The sequence below is a fragment of the Heloderma suspectum genome, chromosome 4 (genome assembly GCF_057233095.1).
Source record: "Heloderma suspectum isolate Gila_16-S chromosome 4, 16-S_ref, whole genome shotgun sequence".
Lineage (NCBI taxonomy): Eukaryota > Metazoa > Chordata > Lepidosauria > Squamata > Helodermatidae > Heloderma > Heloderma suspectum.
In genome coordinates, this window is record NC_139461.1 from 82,119,333 (window position 1) to 82,137,268 (window position 17,936).

At 44.2% G+C, this 17,936-nt stretch overlaps 1 protein-coding gene across 1 annotated transcript in view; it reads right to left on the minus strand.

Annotated features, from left to right (window-relative positions):
• DLGAP1 (DLG associated protein 1) overlaps positions 1–17,936 on the minus strand; it is a 430,241-nt gene that overhangs the window by 106,243 nt on the left and 306,062 nt on the right. Inside the window, exons 6-7 of the mRNA XM_084849805.1 lie at positions 14,715–14,892; positions 9,663–9,903 (exon numbers count right to left, since the gene is read on the minus strand). Of these exons, the coding sequence (XP_084705931.1) occupies positions 9,663–9,903; positions 14,715–14,892 (419 nt within the window). The remainder of the gene's footprint in view (positions 1–9,662; positions 9,904–14,714; positions 14,893–17,936) is intronic.

The window sequence follows — 17,936 nt, forward strand, 5'->3', positions numbered from 1 at the left end:
AGAGTATGCAAATGTGAAGACTCCTTAGGGAGAAACAGTATTAAAAAGGTTGTTCTATGCTTCTGGCTTGCCATTATCAGAACAGCATATCCTGGGAGTAGTGGCATTTGTACTCTTTCAGAGAGTCTTGCAGGAAGGGACAGGGGGACTTCCTGTGTTTCTGGTTGCACACACCATAGCACGAAATAGTGTGGAAAGCTACTCTGTGGACATGATAATATTGACCAGGCGTGGGGAACCTCTTTCAGTCCAAGGGCCAAATTAAATTTCGGAAAAGATCTTGGGGACCATATTCCAGTGGTACGCTGGACCAAAGGCAAAGGGGACAGGGCAAAGGCAAAAGGGGTGGGGTCAACAATACAAAATAAATGCCAGCATATTGTAGCTTAAAGCCTTAGGAGAGGCATTTCAACCTTTTAGCATGGAGAAAAAAACTGCGCAAAAGCTGGGAAACCACCAAATTATCGGTGGTTGGGAGAGGGAAAGGGTGGTGTCAGGGTGGAAACTGAGCCCAGAGAGCCTCAGAGCAGTTCAGATTCTGAGGAGGAACAGCTATCCGTGGGAAAGGGGCCAGCTCATCCCTCCCAGGCTCAGCACCTGGCAGAGATTCCTCCTGCCAGCATTCCTAAGATAGATAGCGACCCTGGCAGTGAGGGAATGCAGGAGGGGGGCTTCTTAGATGCTCGATGCAGACGCAAAGAGCGACGAGCGATGGAGAGCGCAGAAAGGAGGCGTAGCGCCTGTTTGGCGCGCAAGCAACGGCCGCATCCCATGGACCCAAGGGAAAGATCTTTCCCTAGCCCATAAGTTCTGGGTCTTCAAGTGACTCTCTTTCAAATGGGGATCAACTGACTACTTGAAGCTTAGGCCACCCTGCTGTTCCTTGCTTTAGTCACTGGTGATTAGCATCTGAAAGAGTCATTAAGTTGTAAAAGGATTAAAGCTTTGAAAAGAATTCCTTTAGTCTGTGTCTTGAGTTGGCTATTGGAATCTACTGGGAGAGGCCGCCAGAGCGCTCCTGACAGGTGGGGCCATGGAAAGGGGACAGGGCCCTCTGGGGCCTGCAGTTCCCCACCTTTGATATAGACTAGCTGGACCCACTCTTGTCCATTGTCCAGAGATAAGAAGATTAAATGTAACAGGAGGAAAGAGGGCCAAATAAGACGACACAATGCGTTAAAGGTTCTTGGAGAAAAACCTTAGGAAAGTAGGGATGTACAGAGTCACATACCTTTTCGAAGGGTGACATTCATGGTGGGGAGGAGGCGCTCCGTCCCTCCCCCTGAAATTCTGGCCGGGGGGGAGGCGCTCCGTCCCTCCCCCGCGAATCCTGGCTGGCCGGCTCCGCTCCGCAGGGATTCTGTGGAGCCGCTGGCCGGCTCCGCCAGTGGCCGGACATCTGGCCGCTGGCTAGCAGGGACGCAAATGGCGGTGGCCATAGCCACCGCCGTTTGCGTCCCTGCAGTCAGCCGTGATAGGCTACGTAAATGTTTACGTAGCCTATCATGGCTGATTTTTTTTAAAAAAACCCGTGCGTACGCAAATGGCAGCGCCCATGGGCGCCGCCATTTGTGTACACACGTTTGTTTGTTTTTTTAAATCAGCCGTGATAGGCTACGTAAACATTTACGTAGCCTATCACGGTGTTTTTCAAAAATCTAGCCGTGACAGGCTACGTAAATCTTTACGTAGCCTATCACGTTTTTTTGGTTTTTTTTTAACTGGAAATGGTGGCGGTGGCAGCCGGTCGGAAGACTGGCCGCTGCCGCCACACCGTCGCCACACTGCTGCCGGAGCCGCCGCCGCCAGGAACATCCGCCCAAGGTAAGTCCCGTCCCGGGGGTGGCGGGGGGGGGAGTGGCAGACCGTTCCGCCACCAATTTCGGGGGGCTGAATGCGCTGGCATTCGGCCTCCCCGAGATCCGTGGCGGAATTCTCTGACATCCCTATCAAACAGCTTACAAAAAAAGAGGCTGCCGCTACTGATCTTCAACAGTGGAAATAAATGCCAGGAAAAACAACATCTTGAGTAGGAGTAGTGTGAACTGGCATTGTCTCCTGGCCTAATCAGATCACCCACTGAATGGCTCAGAAAGGAGCTTAAGCCTTCTCTAATAGCTATCCATGCTTCCTTAAAGAGCCCACCTCACACTTCAGCTCTTCCAGATTTACCCAAACCAGCTGTGCTCAGATTCCTTGGCTTTGAAATATGATTGTCTGCTACACTCAAAACCCACGGCCAGGTCACAGAACAGTGTATCAGGCATGTGGAATACCCAGGAAAAGAAAGGACATAAAGTACTTCATCAAAGCTTTTAACCAAGGTAAGGCTAAAACTTTAAGATAGGTTCCAAGGAAGCTGAAAAACTGTTTGTCAGAAGCGTTTGCATGGCTCAGTTCCTCCTGTCTTTTCACGCAAGTCCAAGACATGAGCTGCTCTCTGGGTTCATTATATAGTTGCTTCAAACTAGATTTGAAAACGTGACCTTGGTAAGGTTGTTTGATTTTAGATTGAGCAGTGCCACGTTGTATTCGTGATGGATAGTTGTGGAAAAACTCTCACTTCACGAAATTTGCAACACTGTCTTGTTAATTTCAGAAGCTAATCTATGCCAGTTTGGGGTAGCTCCCTGTCATAGACAACCTCTCTCAACTCACAGATGGGTTCTCAACATGCACACAGCATCATTTGGCATATTCTAGCTTAGACCAGATAGAGCTTTTCTTACATTGTTTACTTTAACTTTGGGGGATACAGATAACCATTCTGCTTAATAAAACCCACCTTGCCAGTTGGCAGGATGACTATTGTTAAACAGGCCTTAAAGACCTAGATGTTCCGGTCTGCTTTTAAATGAATGAATATCGATCTTTATTTTATAAATCAGAGGTTTGACTGTCACTGTTATTTTAAGAAATGTTTTATGTTGCCATTTTAGTTAATTGTATTCAGGGCTGGTTCAGATGACACAACAACCAACCAACCATGGGTTGTCAGGGAGCGAGCATGCTCCTGACCCCTCCCCGGCTCCCATTGCACTCCATCCCTGAGTTGTTTAGTGTGACATCCGAACACAGAGTTGTTGGGTGAGAAACAACCCAGACTTGGAGCCCATGGTTAAAACATCTTGTAAGTCATCTTGAGGAGGCTTTGCCTTAAATACAGTATAAAACTACCCTAAATAAATAAATGAAACAGATAAGCAAGCTAACCCAAGGGGAGACAGCTCATGCCAGGAGGGTAGGTTGGTTGTATCTCGCTAGTTCACCTGGCAATACTGAACATTTTTTGTTACCTGTATATTTTATTGGAATACAATAGGAAGCTTAGCCTTAGTCCAGCTGCTGAGGCACTGTCCTATTAAAAAATGAGCAGAAATCCAACTAGATGATACATTAAATGTGAACATTTAACATACCTTTTTTTTGCTTTTGTTATTGAAATACGAGCTAAATATTGTTATTTAAATAGGAGCTAAATAGGAGGGGTGATTCTTCTCTGAACTAATGCACAGGGGAAAGGGTTAATCTCCCTCTCCCCAGTATGATCACCCACTCCCCAGTATGCTATTTAAATAACAAATGACACATTCTGTGTATTGCATTTAACATTTCACTAGTTTAGTCAAGAGCAGGCATAACTGATGAGTTGTAAAAGCTGCCAGCCTACTTCACTGAGTGTTCAGCATCTAGGAAAAGATTACGGCCTGCAATCCTGCAGAGCAGCTCACCAGAAAATGATTTTAGTTTGGCAAGAGAAAATCTCCACAGTTTAACAGGCTCAAGGCCTAGTCCCTTACAAATGTCTCTGATGCTGAGAATGTTCTCTATATAGAAGCAATAAGGACAGGTTGCTTGCTTGTAACTGTGCTTCTTTGAGTGGTCATCTCTGTACTCACACGTGGGCTCTCAACATGCACACAGCATCATTCGGAAAGTTGTAGAAGAATTTTGGCAAGAGTCCTCCCTCCACTGCTCATGCTCAGGACATGGGTCCTGCCTGTCCTGCTCATCTTCCAGTGCACCACAGCTGTAGGACGAACTCAGCAGGATGCAGGAGTGGGGAGTAAGGCGGGTTGTGTGAGTACACAGATGGCCACTCAAAGAACCACAAGTACAGGTAAGCAAACTGTCCTTCTTCTTCATGGTCTCTCTGTGAATCACACATATGGGCGATTACCAAGTTAACTTCCTGGAGGTGGGCAGATGTCACGCCAAATAGAGGAGAGAACTGCTCGGCCAGATGCTGCATCCAACTGCACTCAGGTATCAAGCCTGTAGCGTTGCATGAATATGGACGTCTAAGACAAAGCTGCTGCTCAGCAGAACTCAATGAAGGAAACACCCCTGCGTAAGGCAGTAGAAATCACCACAGCCTGTGTAGAATGACTACGGACGCTTGCAGGGGATGGAAGACAAGCTAGCTGGTATGCAAGGATTACGTTTCAGGTGATCCACTTCGCAAATCATTGTGGAGAAACTGGCTGGCCACAACATGGGCCATAGTAACATATAAAGGGTCTAGTAGAGCCTTGTGTGGCGCAGTGGTAGGCGGCAGTATTGCAAACAAAACTCTCCCCATGACCTGAGTTTGATCCCAGCGGAAGCCTGGTCTCGGGTAGCTGGCTCGGGTCGACTCAGCCTTCCATCCTTCCGAGGTCGGTAAAATGAGTACCCAGCTTGCTGGGGGAAAGGTAGTCACGACTGGGGAAGGCAATGGCAAACCACCCCGCTATAGTCTGCCATGAAAACGCCAGCGAAAGAGGCATCCCTCTAGGGGTCGGCACTGACCTGGTCCTTGCACAGGAGGAACCTTTCCTTTCCTAGAGCTGTGAAAGGCAGTAGTCCCATTCACATAAAATGCCAAAGCATGGCAAACATCCAATGAATGCAATGCAACTTCTAATGGGGAGGAAGCGTCCTGCATTATAAATGTAGGCAGAAGAATATCCTGCCCTAGATGAAGTGGGGAAACATTTAGGGAGTAAAGCCCTAAAGGGAGTCTGTTTGTAATTATTGTCTTGTATTGGTTTTAATTTATATTAATGTTTTATATAAACGTTTTAGCAATTTTTTGTATTTTAATGCATAGTTTAATGTATTTTGATGTACTTGGGATTTTCTTGTGATAGTGATATTTTTGAATATTTTCTGCAGTATATAAATCTAAATAATAATAATGATGATGATGATGATGATGATAATGATGATGATGCAACATCTGGCCTCAGGGCCGCTCTCTCTTTGTGGAAAACCAGGTATGGCTGGTCATGCTGCAGGGCACAAAGTTCACTAGCCCATCAAGCTGATGTAACTTTTGTCAAGGAAGCAGTCCATGGTGAGAAGACAAATATAACAGGTGGTGAGAAGTTCAAAAGGTTTGGACATGAGCTGAATGAGCACCACTGAGAGACACCATGTCAGAATCAATGTGGGGCAGGTGGGAACAGGTTTCAGAGGCCCTTCATGAACCATTTCATGTCCGGATGCAAAAACACTGATGAACTATCAACAGGATCATGGCCACCATATCGAAGCTGACACATTGGCCAGATAAACCTTAAGAGAGGTAAAAGCTAGACTTCGATGCTTCAGCTCAAGGAGAAAATTGAGGACATGCCCAATATCGCTGTCAGACATCTGCAGCCCTTTGGAGGTGAGAAAGACAATGAACATGGACCACTGGTCCTCGTGTGGTTTGTCAGCCACTTCTGGTTTGTGAGCCATTTCTAGCACACCTCCTGCGAAAAGTGCAGGCTGGGAGGATCTGCCATGCCATCAGCTAGAGAGATGGAAATACTGATGCTGCACCCTGCCCTGATTCTAGGTTATGAAATTTCCTAGGCAAGGGAGCCTGAGGAACTACCTCTGGGACATTGTCAGTAGGATGGCAAACCATGGATGGTGGGGCCACCATGGGGTGATTAAGTTGCAGTTTCAATTGCTGGTTCAAATCTTGGACACCACCCTAACAATCAGTAAAAATGGGGGCAACACGTAAAGCAGCAGAACAGTCCAATGGTACAGGAATCTGTTGCCCATTGAGGACGGGGAGAGACCCACTCTGTTGCAGAACTGGGAACACTGAGCGTTTTCCTCTGTGGCAAATATGCCAATGACAGGGGTTCCCCATGTCCTAATGATGGCCCATAGTATTGAGGGAAGAGCTGGCATTGGTGAGATGCCCTGGAAGTCTGACTGAGAGCATCTGAATCATGTTCCAGTCGCTCACTGAATGCAATGGGGAACATGCTACATTCTATATAGCAGTCCAACAGTTGCAAGGTTAGGTGGAGCACAGCTTTTGAATGTGTACTGCCTTGCTTGTTCAGGCAGGTCACTTGAAGCAGATGGACACAGAGGCTTTATGAAGTGGTTAATTGTGAACTACGGAGTCAGCAGCCTTTAGGGTTTGCTCCCAGAGGAGGGCCCACAAGTGAAACAATTTGTTTCTCCAAGCCTGCCTTGTGAAGACTCAGCAATGAGGATAAGAATTATTCAAGTGTCCCCCTCCCAAGCAGAGCAAGCACCAGGAATGACTGTCTTTGGAGGGAATTGTTCCTCCACAGTCAGAGCATTTCTTAAATAGAACCTTGGAGGCCATAAACATCCCAGGCATAGAATGCTCTGGTTCACACATAGTGACAGCCCAAAGTATGGGTTGAGGACAGGTTGTCGTTGAATCACGGGTTATTTTTGCATGCAAACCTTGAACTATGATTTAACTATGGGTTGTTAAACATGAACAACCCAGGAAGGGAAGCCATGGTTTGTTGTTGGGTTGTGAACTCTGGATTGTTCGTGGTTAACAACCCATAGTTAAACCATAGTGCAGGATTGGCACATAAGGACAATCCATGATTCGACAACCCACTATCAAGAACAACCCATACTCAACCTGTACTCTGGGTTGTCATTACGTGCAAACCAGGTCAGTGCTGACGAAACTCATAAGGGAAATAAAAACATAAAAGGGAAAGACCATGTAACAGAAGAAGAAAGAACTAAAAAAAGGAAAGAAATACTCAATGGGCCCCAAAGACCTGAGGAGATGGCTAAGAGCAAGAGAATGTTCCTCATATTGCTGCAGTGGACAAAGAGGAGCTGAGTGGGAAAGGTGGGAGCCACAATCTGAGCATGTGGAGTCGAGGGACAGTTCCTGCCATCATTCGGCATATTCTAGAATATGCCGAATGATGTTCTGCGCATGCACAGCACCCATATGTGTAAGTCACAAAGACCACAGAGAAGAATGATTGTAATACCATGTGTACTTTAGCTTTGCTTGAATTCCTGGAAAGCAGTTCCTTAGGGCAATCACACAGAGCCTGATGCTGCCAACTTTTACCTGGCAGGGCTGCCATGTCACAAACTCATTAACATACGGAAATGTAACAGGCAAACATTTTCCTGGCATGGAAATGCAGTAATGGAGAAAACTACATCTGTTGATCTCAACCCCCACCCCCCCATCTGTTAATATAGGTATTAAAAGCACACACAACATAAGAAGTTGCAAGTCCTAAGAGAGTCCCAAACCAAAGGAGGATAAAGGTGGAATCCGTGAACATAGCAATGGGAAAAGCATGAGCCAAGATGACTGTGCTATGTGATGAAGTAGAGAGAAGGCAACGGAATTTGTGACGGTTGGCCTTTCTTTCTGGTGCAGATCCCTTTGCCACTCCTGGCCCGAAGTACTACAGCTGGCCACACGGGGCTGCACTTGGAGCTTGTTCAGCAATCGTCTGGCTGGCTCAGATTGCGGCTGCCGCCCTGCTAAGTGGTGCTAGGCAGCTGAAGGTGTTAAACTAAGTTTTCAACAACGGCATTGACTTCCTGTTCCCACTGAGCTGAGTTCACCGTGATGAGCTTACTTTATAACGCTCTAAGTGATTTTAGTTTGGGCATTTTCAATGACTGCCCTGTTCCTGCAAGTTGCCCGCAGTAGCCTGGAGAGAAGCCTATGATTTTCCATTTCCAATTATGCTTCTATTGCAATGGGCCAATAAACCCCTTCCTTCCAATTGCTTTGATGTGGAGAGAACAACAAATGTTTAGGATGATAACTGCCTTTTATACACACCGAATGACATAAGACACATTTCTTTCGGAATACCAGCAATGGATACTACATAGCTGTTTTGTTACTTAAAGGTATAGACAAGCATACATTTTAACATAATGTTCATTTTTATGAAAAAAAAAGTTTCCGGTGAAAATCTATTCCTGCAATGCATCTATGAGAATGAAACAACAGATCTTGATAATGTCACCCTCTCTTGCAGAGTTCATTAGCTGCAACCTCTCTCCCAAACTTGGAGAAGGCTGACTGGATTGTCAGGTCATTTGTCTGAGGATGGTGCTTATATCTTTAAATCAGGGGTGGGCAACTGCAGAGGGTCTGGGGGCCACTTTCATCTCCTGTGGGACACACTCTACAGGGCGCTGGCAAAAAAAAAATAAATTGGGTTTTGGAGGGGGGGGAATCGCTATTTTAGTACTACAAGAGGTCAAATTTAGCTTGTTCAGAAGCTAAAAGGGCCCAGTAAACCTTTAGAACAAGCTGAATTTGACCTGTTTAGTGATCCCTAGTGCACTGGGGAGGTGGGGGCCATATGCGGCCTGCAGCTCGTGTGTTGGACGCCCCTGCTATAAATGCACTGAGGCAATGATAGATATTGCAGCTTAAATGCCTTTTGCCTCATTCTTTATCAGTCCCTTTGACAGGCTTTCCTGATTTGTCTGCTGTGGTGGGAAGAGTCCTGCTGGAAGCAAAAGGACTGAAAGAAGAACAAAGCTGCATAGGGATGCAGCAGTTTGCCACTTCTCTTGCCGCTTCAGCACATTTAAAGGCACCAGAACCATTTCCAGAGAAAGCCCCAGAAACCTAGGATTGATGCCTCTGGGGTGATATTTTGCATGGTTCTTTACCACCTCCTGACTAATCTTCCCTTAGAGGCACATTTTCCCCTACAACTTATCCACAGGATGTTCTCACTATAAAAAGCAAAGGCAGGCCCTGTTGGCCCTCAAGGGGAAAAATCCAACATCCATAGTAGAGTAATAGCACGTTATAACATGGATGGAATCTACTGCATGAGTGCTAAATCAGATCCATGTCCATAGGTGTTCTCAAATCACTTCTTTCCATTATGGACTTGTAGTGAAAAAGTGCAATGCCATGTACATAAACAAAGAAACTCCCTTTCCTTACTTCTAAAGAAGTTGTCCTAGCAGGAGTGAAGCCAAGCAGATCTCCTGTAGCAACTCTCCAGAGGCTCAATTATACTTAGCCTTGGCAATGTAACAGCTGCCAGAAAAATGCTGCTGCATGCTCAGGACTCCACATGACAGCCCTGGTATATACCAGCACCAGTCTTGTGGTCCAGCTGGACTGCGTAGTTACTTCCAGGGCCAGCATTTCCATCTTCTTCTTGATGCATGTTCTCACACTGGCTCATCTCTCCCTCAAACTCACATAAAAACAGACCAGAGGCTTTGAACTATCCCCAGTGCTAGCACGCTCAGTGTCTGTGTATGTGGGGCTGGGAGTTCAAGTAAGAGAATGGAGGGATCCAAGCAGCCTCCCTAGGCAACCGTGGGAATAGGCGTTCAAGGGCTCCCTGCTTTAACCTGCTTCCAAGCTATGTTATGTGACTCACCAGTGCTGCTTTGGATGGTCCTCACAGTGGTGGTTGTGCGTGGTGGAGACGAGGACCTCAGCGACAAGCATTCATCATCCTGGGAACAGCCCTTCTCAATTGCCCTCACATAGCTGTGGCTTCTCATGCGGAAGCAGCCTGGCATTGGCAGATCCAGGGCCTCTACTGCCTGAGACTCTAGTTCGCTGAATACAGACTCGCAGACTGATTCAAACTGACCATTTACTTCCATCTCGCTCACCTGCAGGCAAAGAGCAGGCAGTTTAATTATATCCAGTACAGCAATCCAGTTTGCATTACAATCAACACCAAAGCGGGAAAGGGGGAACAAAGCATTACATTCCTCATGCTACAGAATCACAAAATAGGTAAGAAGGTATCTGTTATTGGACCGTTTCCACTTTGATTACGTGAGCCTTCAAAACATACGGAGGTGTAAGCAGAATGCTTGTAAACTCCAGCACAAATTAATATCACCGTATCTATTTTGTATTTTTTAAATTCTCGAGAATGTGATGGCAACTGTCTATATCAGCCACAAAAGATCCATCCTGGCAAAAGCAGCAAAAAGCAGCTGAAAGCTTAATTATGCAAAGCCAAGGTAAGTCCCCTATCTTTTAAAGTCATATGCCAGCATCAGTGTCAGCTTTAATTAAAATAAACAGATAATTTCTAATACTAACTTGCAGGGAATAAAATCTCAAGGTATAGTTTTTTGGGAGGTAGGGAAACAAAATTTGTCCAAAGTTTTAAAAAGACATACTTGGTTTCTAGGATGCCAAGAGACCCATCTGGATTTCATTAAAGCATTTGATAAAATATAATAGGAATCAGTTAAATAAACATAATGAAACTGGGAACTGATACAGGTAATATCTGGTAGAAGAGTAGGTATTTGAAAGAAAGGTGACACTGTATTGTGTGTGTAGGCAAGTTACTAGTGGAGTTCACTACATAACTTTAATCAGGTATTATTACATTTTATTACACTTTCACTGACATCAGTGTTTTTAACCTCATTAACAACTCTCTGAAGAAGCCTAGACTGAAAGATGGCAACTTTCCAAAGCCATGCAGTAAGCTCTGTGGCTCAGTGGGGATGTAAAGATGGGTTTCGCATAGTAGCTAGAGTTAAGCACTCTAGCTACAGCACCACAATGGCTCATGATTCTGCAGCTATCTCTTAATGGAACACATTATCCTGGGCTTGTTTCATTTCTCATCTTTTCACTCTCCACTGCAAGGCGGAGTATGTTTATTACTTTAATTATGTGGATATGCCCAGACCTTATGTGGATATTGCCTATACACGAGTGTGGGTTTTTTCCTTGACACAGGGCTACACAGGGGTCCTAACATTTTTGGGTCAGAGGGAACATTTTGAATTTTGAGTGTTTTGAGCACTCTCACAAAATGGCTGCCATGGGGGGTTTGCCCATTCATAAAATGGCTGCCATGGTGGGCACGGCTGGTCACAAACACTTATTTCCAGAAGGCAAACTTGTGAGACTAAACAAAAAGTAACTAGCTCGAGAACTACAAGGCAGAGGTGAGGGTGTGAGCTCCAAAATAGTCTACTCTTTTGAACCCAAATTAAGATGGTGCTGGAGGGCAGCACTTTGCTTTGCCGCATGCTAGCCTCCCTCCCAGTTAATTTTTTTTTTAATTAAAAAACATCTTAAGAAATAAAATAAACAATCAGGAGTGGCAGGGAGCCTGGTGGGCACCAAGAGAGGTTCTGCGAGCACATTGGTACCCTTGCGCACCACACTGAAGACCCACAACTACAGTACCTCTGCACATGGTTGTTTTCCTGGGAAGCAAATGGGATGCTTTCACCATACTGAATCCTAGCACTCTGCTGTTTGGGGCCAAAATTTCAAAGCAACCAAGAAAACAAAGATAACAAAGAGAGCAGAAACGTCTCAAGGGCCAAACGAGCTGTTATGGCAAATGCATGACTGTGGCCAAGAACAATTGCTGCACCTCCATTTCCACTTTCCCCCTCTGTAATTTCCAGTGACATAACGATGTCCCATGCTTCACTACAACCACCACTGGCAATCCCTGTTGTGAGGTGGGAATAAGGAAACAGATGTCACGGCTCAGGTAACTCTTCCTGCATGTTCCCTACAAGTGCCGGGGGCAGAGAATGAGATACAATGTGGCTATTTTTCATTCAACCAGACATTTTTGATAATATCTATCTTGGCCCTAAACATGTTTAATCTAAATGAAAGACTCCTGAACACTCTGCTAGTACCCAGTAGTGAACCTCTATAACTTTTGGATAGGTTACAGGCTGCCAACCACTGCTGCTGGTTACAGAAAGGCTATTGAAAATAAGAGTTTCGAGGGACAGATTGGTTCTAATCAAAGACAAAATGGAAGTCAACCCATTGTGGGAATTACCCATTGTGTCACGGTATGCCAAAGGCAAGGCTGGTAACCCACCCTAAGGGCCACATAGATTCACTTGTGATTCATATGTTAGCAGGGGGGAGAAATGCTCTGCATGAACACAGAAGAATTCACGGTGCTGTGTGTGTGTGTGTGTGTGTATGTGTGATTAGATTCCTTAAATAAAAATGTGTCTCTCTTCAGTCATTTTGTGCCAGCTGGCTTTCAAGCTTCTGACTTCCACTCCAGCAGTGGGTGTAGTGGTAAAGTAGGAATGAGTTCATTTAATACTGCCAACTTTTAGTTCTCAGAAACCATGTGTCATCCTAACCAGGCAGATTAAGGATCTCGATGATAAGTTTTAATACGTATTAATCATTTCCCCTCTGACTTTTGAAATGAGGGAATCTGCCTTTCCAGGTCTTTCCCCACAATCTTGGGGCGGAAATAAACTTATTCTGTTTAAAATGGAAGTGAATTATTTGACTCTAGCAGTTGCAGTCAGAAGAAAAACTTAATTACAAGATTCCTCTGTGAAATCATAAGAACGAGTAACTGTGTACACAAACACTGATAACTAAAGGCTCCTTGTTTTCTGTAACTTTGTGTTGCAAATGCAATGCCACTGAACATAGTTTTAAACCATATCATTAAGAAAACCGTTTAACTTAGGGTTTTTTAAACCATTTTTCACATTTAAAAAAGATACACAAAGATATTAATGAAAGAACAAATAATATCTATACATAAAATAAGGTTTAAATAAAAATTTCAACTAAGGTTTTACCTGCAAATAAGGCAAGAGCAATGATGAATAAGGCACAGGACGGTAAGCACTTTAGATGGTGAACGTAAACCACAGAATTGAGAGGCAAAAATCACAAGGCTTTAATATCCATAGTCTTGTGTTTGGGGGCTGTGTTGATGATCTATCAAGTTCTCTAGCATATTTAGTGAATGAGCCCCAGATACAGAGAAAGGTGTTTGCTTTAGCTCTGTCCTGGTAGGTTTCATTTGTTGCATAATTTTTCCAGCTATGAGAAAACCTCACACTTTACCAAGCCACTGAAGAATGGAAGGAGGTATTTTAAATAATACCTGCTTAGGATTTTCTTCAGATAGCTGGAATGTCACAAGTAAATAAACCTGCTGTGCCTTTAAATCATATGCCATAAAACCTGCCCAAAGGTTAACATCTCCATCAAAGATCCTCTTCCAGGTTCCCCCACCAGCCAAAATCAGGCAGGTGGCATCTGGGTGGAAGAGGGGCCTCCTGTTTGCCGAATGCCCGGCCCCTGAAAGGTCAGAGAGGAACCAAGTTAAAACCTGCCTGTTTATTAAGGGTTTTAATGGATTCTAAATTCTGTCATTATGCTGCTGTTTTCATTTCATTCATTGTATTTCTGTACTGCCCCATAGCCGAAGCTCTCTGGGTAGTTCACAAATTACAATGGTATCGTTTAAATTATCTTCTGCTTTAAAAGGTTCTTTTCTTTTTAAAGAAGGACTTATTTCGTATTCTGCTGCTGATGATCTGTGTTTTTTGAATGTTGCTTTGGTTATATTTGATAGAAAAGCGGCATATAATTAAATAAAGCAAATGGGGAGATATGAGCATGGGTACATGTTACTGTGGTTCCTTTTTAAAACAGCAAAACGCCCATTATTGTGATACGTGTGTGTGTGTGTGTGTGTGTGTGTGTAAAGACGGCATGTAGTCAAGAACATCCAGGAAGACTGTGCCCAGTCCACTGAGTATCTGTCAGTAAGGGCTGGTTCACTCAGTGTTCGAAAGGAGCCAAATTTGGGGACAGATTTCAGACTGCCCAGGGATGGATTTTAGTGGGGGATCTTTCTCAAGCGTTTTACTGAACTATCTATGCAACAGCTGAAACTAATAGCGCAAACAGTTCATCTTCATTTGTAGAGTTTGCAACAATGACCTGCAAGGCTGGCGTTGTGTTAACATTACTGTTTTCTTTTTATTCATGGGAAAATTTACAAAAACAGTACCCATTCAACGAACAGCTTGCAAGTGAATGATTGATATCAGATCCATGTGTGTAAATTTATCACCTTCTATTATATGGGTCCGTCATGCATGGAAATCATGCATGGAAGTCTTGAACTGGACTACAAATGCAATTAAAAGAAAGCTATTCCAAAGTTGAACAAACGCAGAGGGACGCCAAAGATGTTTCTGGCCTGGGACACCACGTGGTCTGTGGCCCACCCTGCCCTTACCACAGAGATTTTCCACAAGTGCAGAGGTTTAGTTTTCCCAACAGGTGTCAATGGCTACCATTAATACATAGGAGAAAGTAAAAAACCACACTTGGGGATGATATTTGGGCAGTGGTTAAACCTGCTTGCTTCCCTTGAGGTTCCAGCCACTGAAATCAAGCCTGCTCCTATCAATATACACCTACCCTAAGATTCTTGCTCATACTACAGTGTGATGGAATATTGGGAATTGGGTTTTATATTGGTAAGTGCCAATATAAAGAAGAATCACCATGCAATTAGTCATATATTTGCTTTCATCTTAGAACCACACAGGCACTGTTTATTATATACATTCTATGCCAGTCGGAAAATGGCTTTTGACTGATGTTAATCTTGTTGTCTCAGCTGTGCATGCATGCCACTCACCTGACTAATAGTGCTCATGGCCCTCATGTAGCTTTCATTCCGGGAACGGAATTTGGGGGAAGTAAGCAGTGCTGCTGGGTCCAGGCTATCCAGACTCCTATTGATGGAAACTTCGCTCACAGCCCTCAAGTAACTGTGGCTCCGGATCTGAAGCTTTGGGGAATGTTCACTAGATATCCTTGAAGGAAAAAAAGCAGCAATAAGTCATTGCATCATAGCTACATTTCTTCTGTGATGGGCAGTCACATGTTACCTTGTAACATGACTGAATGGAGGTTCAAAGCAAAACATCGACAAAACACCCCCACAAAAAAGCACAACCAACAAGTAACCCCTAGCCATTTATATACAGTACAGGAAGTGGGCTGTTCCCAGTTCATTTGCTCAAGTCATCGTCTTTCAAATTCTAAGGACAAGCCTGTCACAACATCTTCATCATCTGTATTCCACTTATTGACAGCACAGTCCAAAGCAAAGCTTCTTGCCGTAATAGTCACCAAATTTCTCAGTTCCATCATGGCAGCTTGACAAGCAATGAAATAGGCATTAATTCCATACAAGAAGGCTGCACAGGATGCCTTTTAAAAAAGAGTAAGTACCTGGACTATAAAAATAAATGGACTTTGCATGATAGTGCAATTGCGTGATAGAGCGTTAGAGCACTTGTGTGATAGAGCAAATGCATGTTAGAGGCATAGGGACATGAAAGAAATCACCCATCCAGAAAGGAAGTTTTCTGTGGGGCTCTACACTTTGGCCCTGTGGTCCAGCCCTAGCTACATTCATCATCCCATCTTGTGCCTCAAAACAAGACTGGAAATTATGTGTTTGCCACTGAAAATCTAATTGTAGCTTAAATACCATAATGTGAAGTAACTGGAGGTTTAGAGCATCTTATAAGAATTCAGGGCCAGCCTTATATGAAGCAATTTGAAGCAGCATTTCATTTTGGGTGGCAGATTCCAAAGGAATCGCACCCTCAGTTCTGTGTGGCGTTAAAAAGGTCAGCCTGAATTCAAAAGCTGTGTGTGTATGCGTGTGTGTATGTGATTTTTATTTTTTGCTTCAGGCATGAAAATGTCTGAGGCTAAAGTTTTTTGAGACTATAGCCCTAACTCCAAATGGAGATAAGTTCGCTGGAAAATAGGGCAAAGCCCTGTGATGGCAACTTGAGGAATGGATGGTGGGGGAAGTGGCACAAGTGGAAACTGAAGGAAGCACGTGTGCTAGGCCTCACCCATCAATGGCTCCCCATGCCAAACGACAGCCATCGTGAGTTGAGCTTATCTTTTTCTTGTGATCCATTGTATACACATATATTAAAATAAAAATAATAAGCATCTATGTAAGAGGTACTATTTCAGAATGTGTTGGAAGCAGTAGAGGCTGGTGACTTCGATGTCAGGGGGCCAGTGAATCTGCTCTGGGTTTCAGTCAGAACTCTAAAAGAGCTATCCAAGGTGCAGATGGGTTCAGCGGATTCACAGCCTGACCGACATTGGAGCTACCAGCCTCCAATGATTGGAAGGTATCCATGGGCATTAGCAAAGGGAGACTGTTCTGCCTTTTCCCAGACATTTCTTTAAAAAAATATGGTACATAAAATCTGAAGAATTTATATTTTCCAGTAAGTGCCTGGAAACTACTCTAGAAATACTTGTCTTGCCAAACTTCTCTTTATTGTTTCTTGGCATGAGTGTAGCAGATGTTTTCCACTCTAAAAAACTAGTAACCACTGCAGTCTCCTTTTGCTGAACATGAGCCAAATAGCTTAATCAGTGGAGTGCTGATTAGCTCCTTCAGAACAGCAATGGGGCCCTACCTGTCCTGGCCTGCACACACCTGCAGCCCTGCTGTTACTTGTGGCTTCAAGATTTCTAGATTATACAATGTATAGTAACTCTTTATAGATAATATACACAGCGTCCTTAATGGTTTAAGGATTTGGCCAGCTCTACTGCTTAGTGATAGTTATAGCCATCAGTTTCGCTGTGTAACAGGTAGAGTTACCAAGGGCACAATCCTAAGCAAGTTTAGACAGAAAAAAGTCCTACAGTTCCCAGCATGCCCCAGCCAGCATGGCTACCTGAAAAGAACATGGGAGCTGTAGGACTTTTTTCTGTCTAAACATACATAGGATTGTGCTCTAAGGCCCAAATGGAAAACCAGGAAGTAATGGGAATGATACTGCTTATCACAGATGAAGAGAGCCAGTGTAGTGTAGTGGTGAGAGTGATGGACTGGGAGCCAGGAGATCTGGGTTCTAGTCCCCACTTGGCCATGGAAGCTCACTGGGTGACTTTGGGCCAGTCACAGACTCTCAGCCCAGCCTACCTCACATGGTTGTTGTTGTGAGGATACAATGGAGAGGAGGAGGATAATGTAAGCTGCCTTGGGTTCCTTGCAAGAGGAAAAAAGGCAGGATAGAAATGCAATAATAAATAAATAAATAATAAATAAATACAGCATTTCATAATAAAAGTGCCACCTATCAACACCCATGAGCAGGTAACCATGTCTATTACAGTGTATTATTAATTAATGTGGTAAGGAAACTCAGTGTTTGTTTTACTGAGGCAGGCATACATGTGCAGGGCTTATGGAGTCATCCTTGACACAAGTACATTCAGATGGCACTATGCTTTTTCTGCCCATACAGGCTGATCTCCAAAGCAGGCCCTCAACTGTCAGATGTGCCAAAGAGGAGCGTTTGGCTGCTGAACATCTAACACAGATAGTAAAAGGGCAACAGCCACAGATACATGTCTGCATAATTCCCTATTGTGGGAGCCATTTACAAGCATATCTAAAAGTACCCGAAGAGAAAACTGTTCTTGAAACAAGAACATCACACTTTTCTTTAACCTTTAAAAGCTGTTCTGTCTTCCCCCACTGGAATTGCAAGCTCCCATCTGCTCATGTCTTTAACTGCTCATCCTTTCAACAGTCAGCTAGCAGGTCAAACTTTGACACATGCAGGATGTGCCTTACATGATGAAACACTTTGAAGGTATGCAGAGGAGGTGCATGCTAAGGACATGTAAATAAACAGCTCAGAAGAAATGGTTGCAGTCAGGAGGGAGCAATTGCATTAAGGACACACCCTGCTTTTCTCCCTAAGAGATAAAACGTATGGCTTGGTTGAGGGATAATTTTAAGTGAACAAATGGTTGGCAAGGAAAGGTTTAAACAAGAATATGAATCAAGCCACACCTGCTTTAC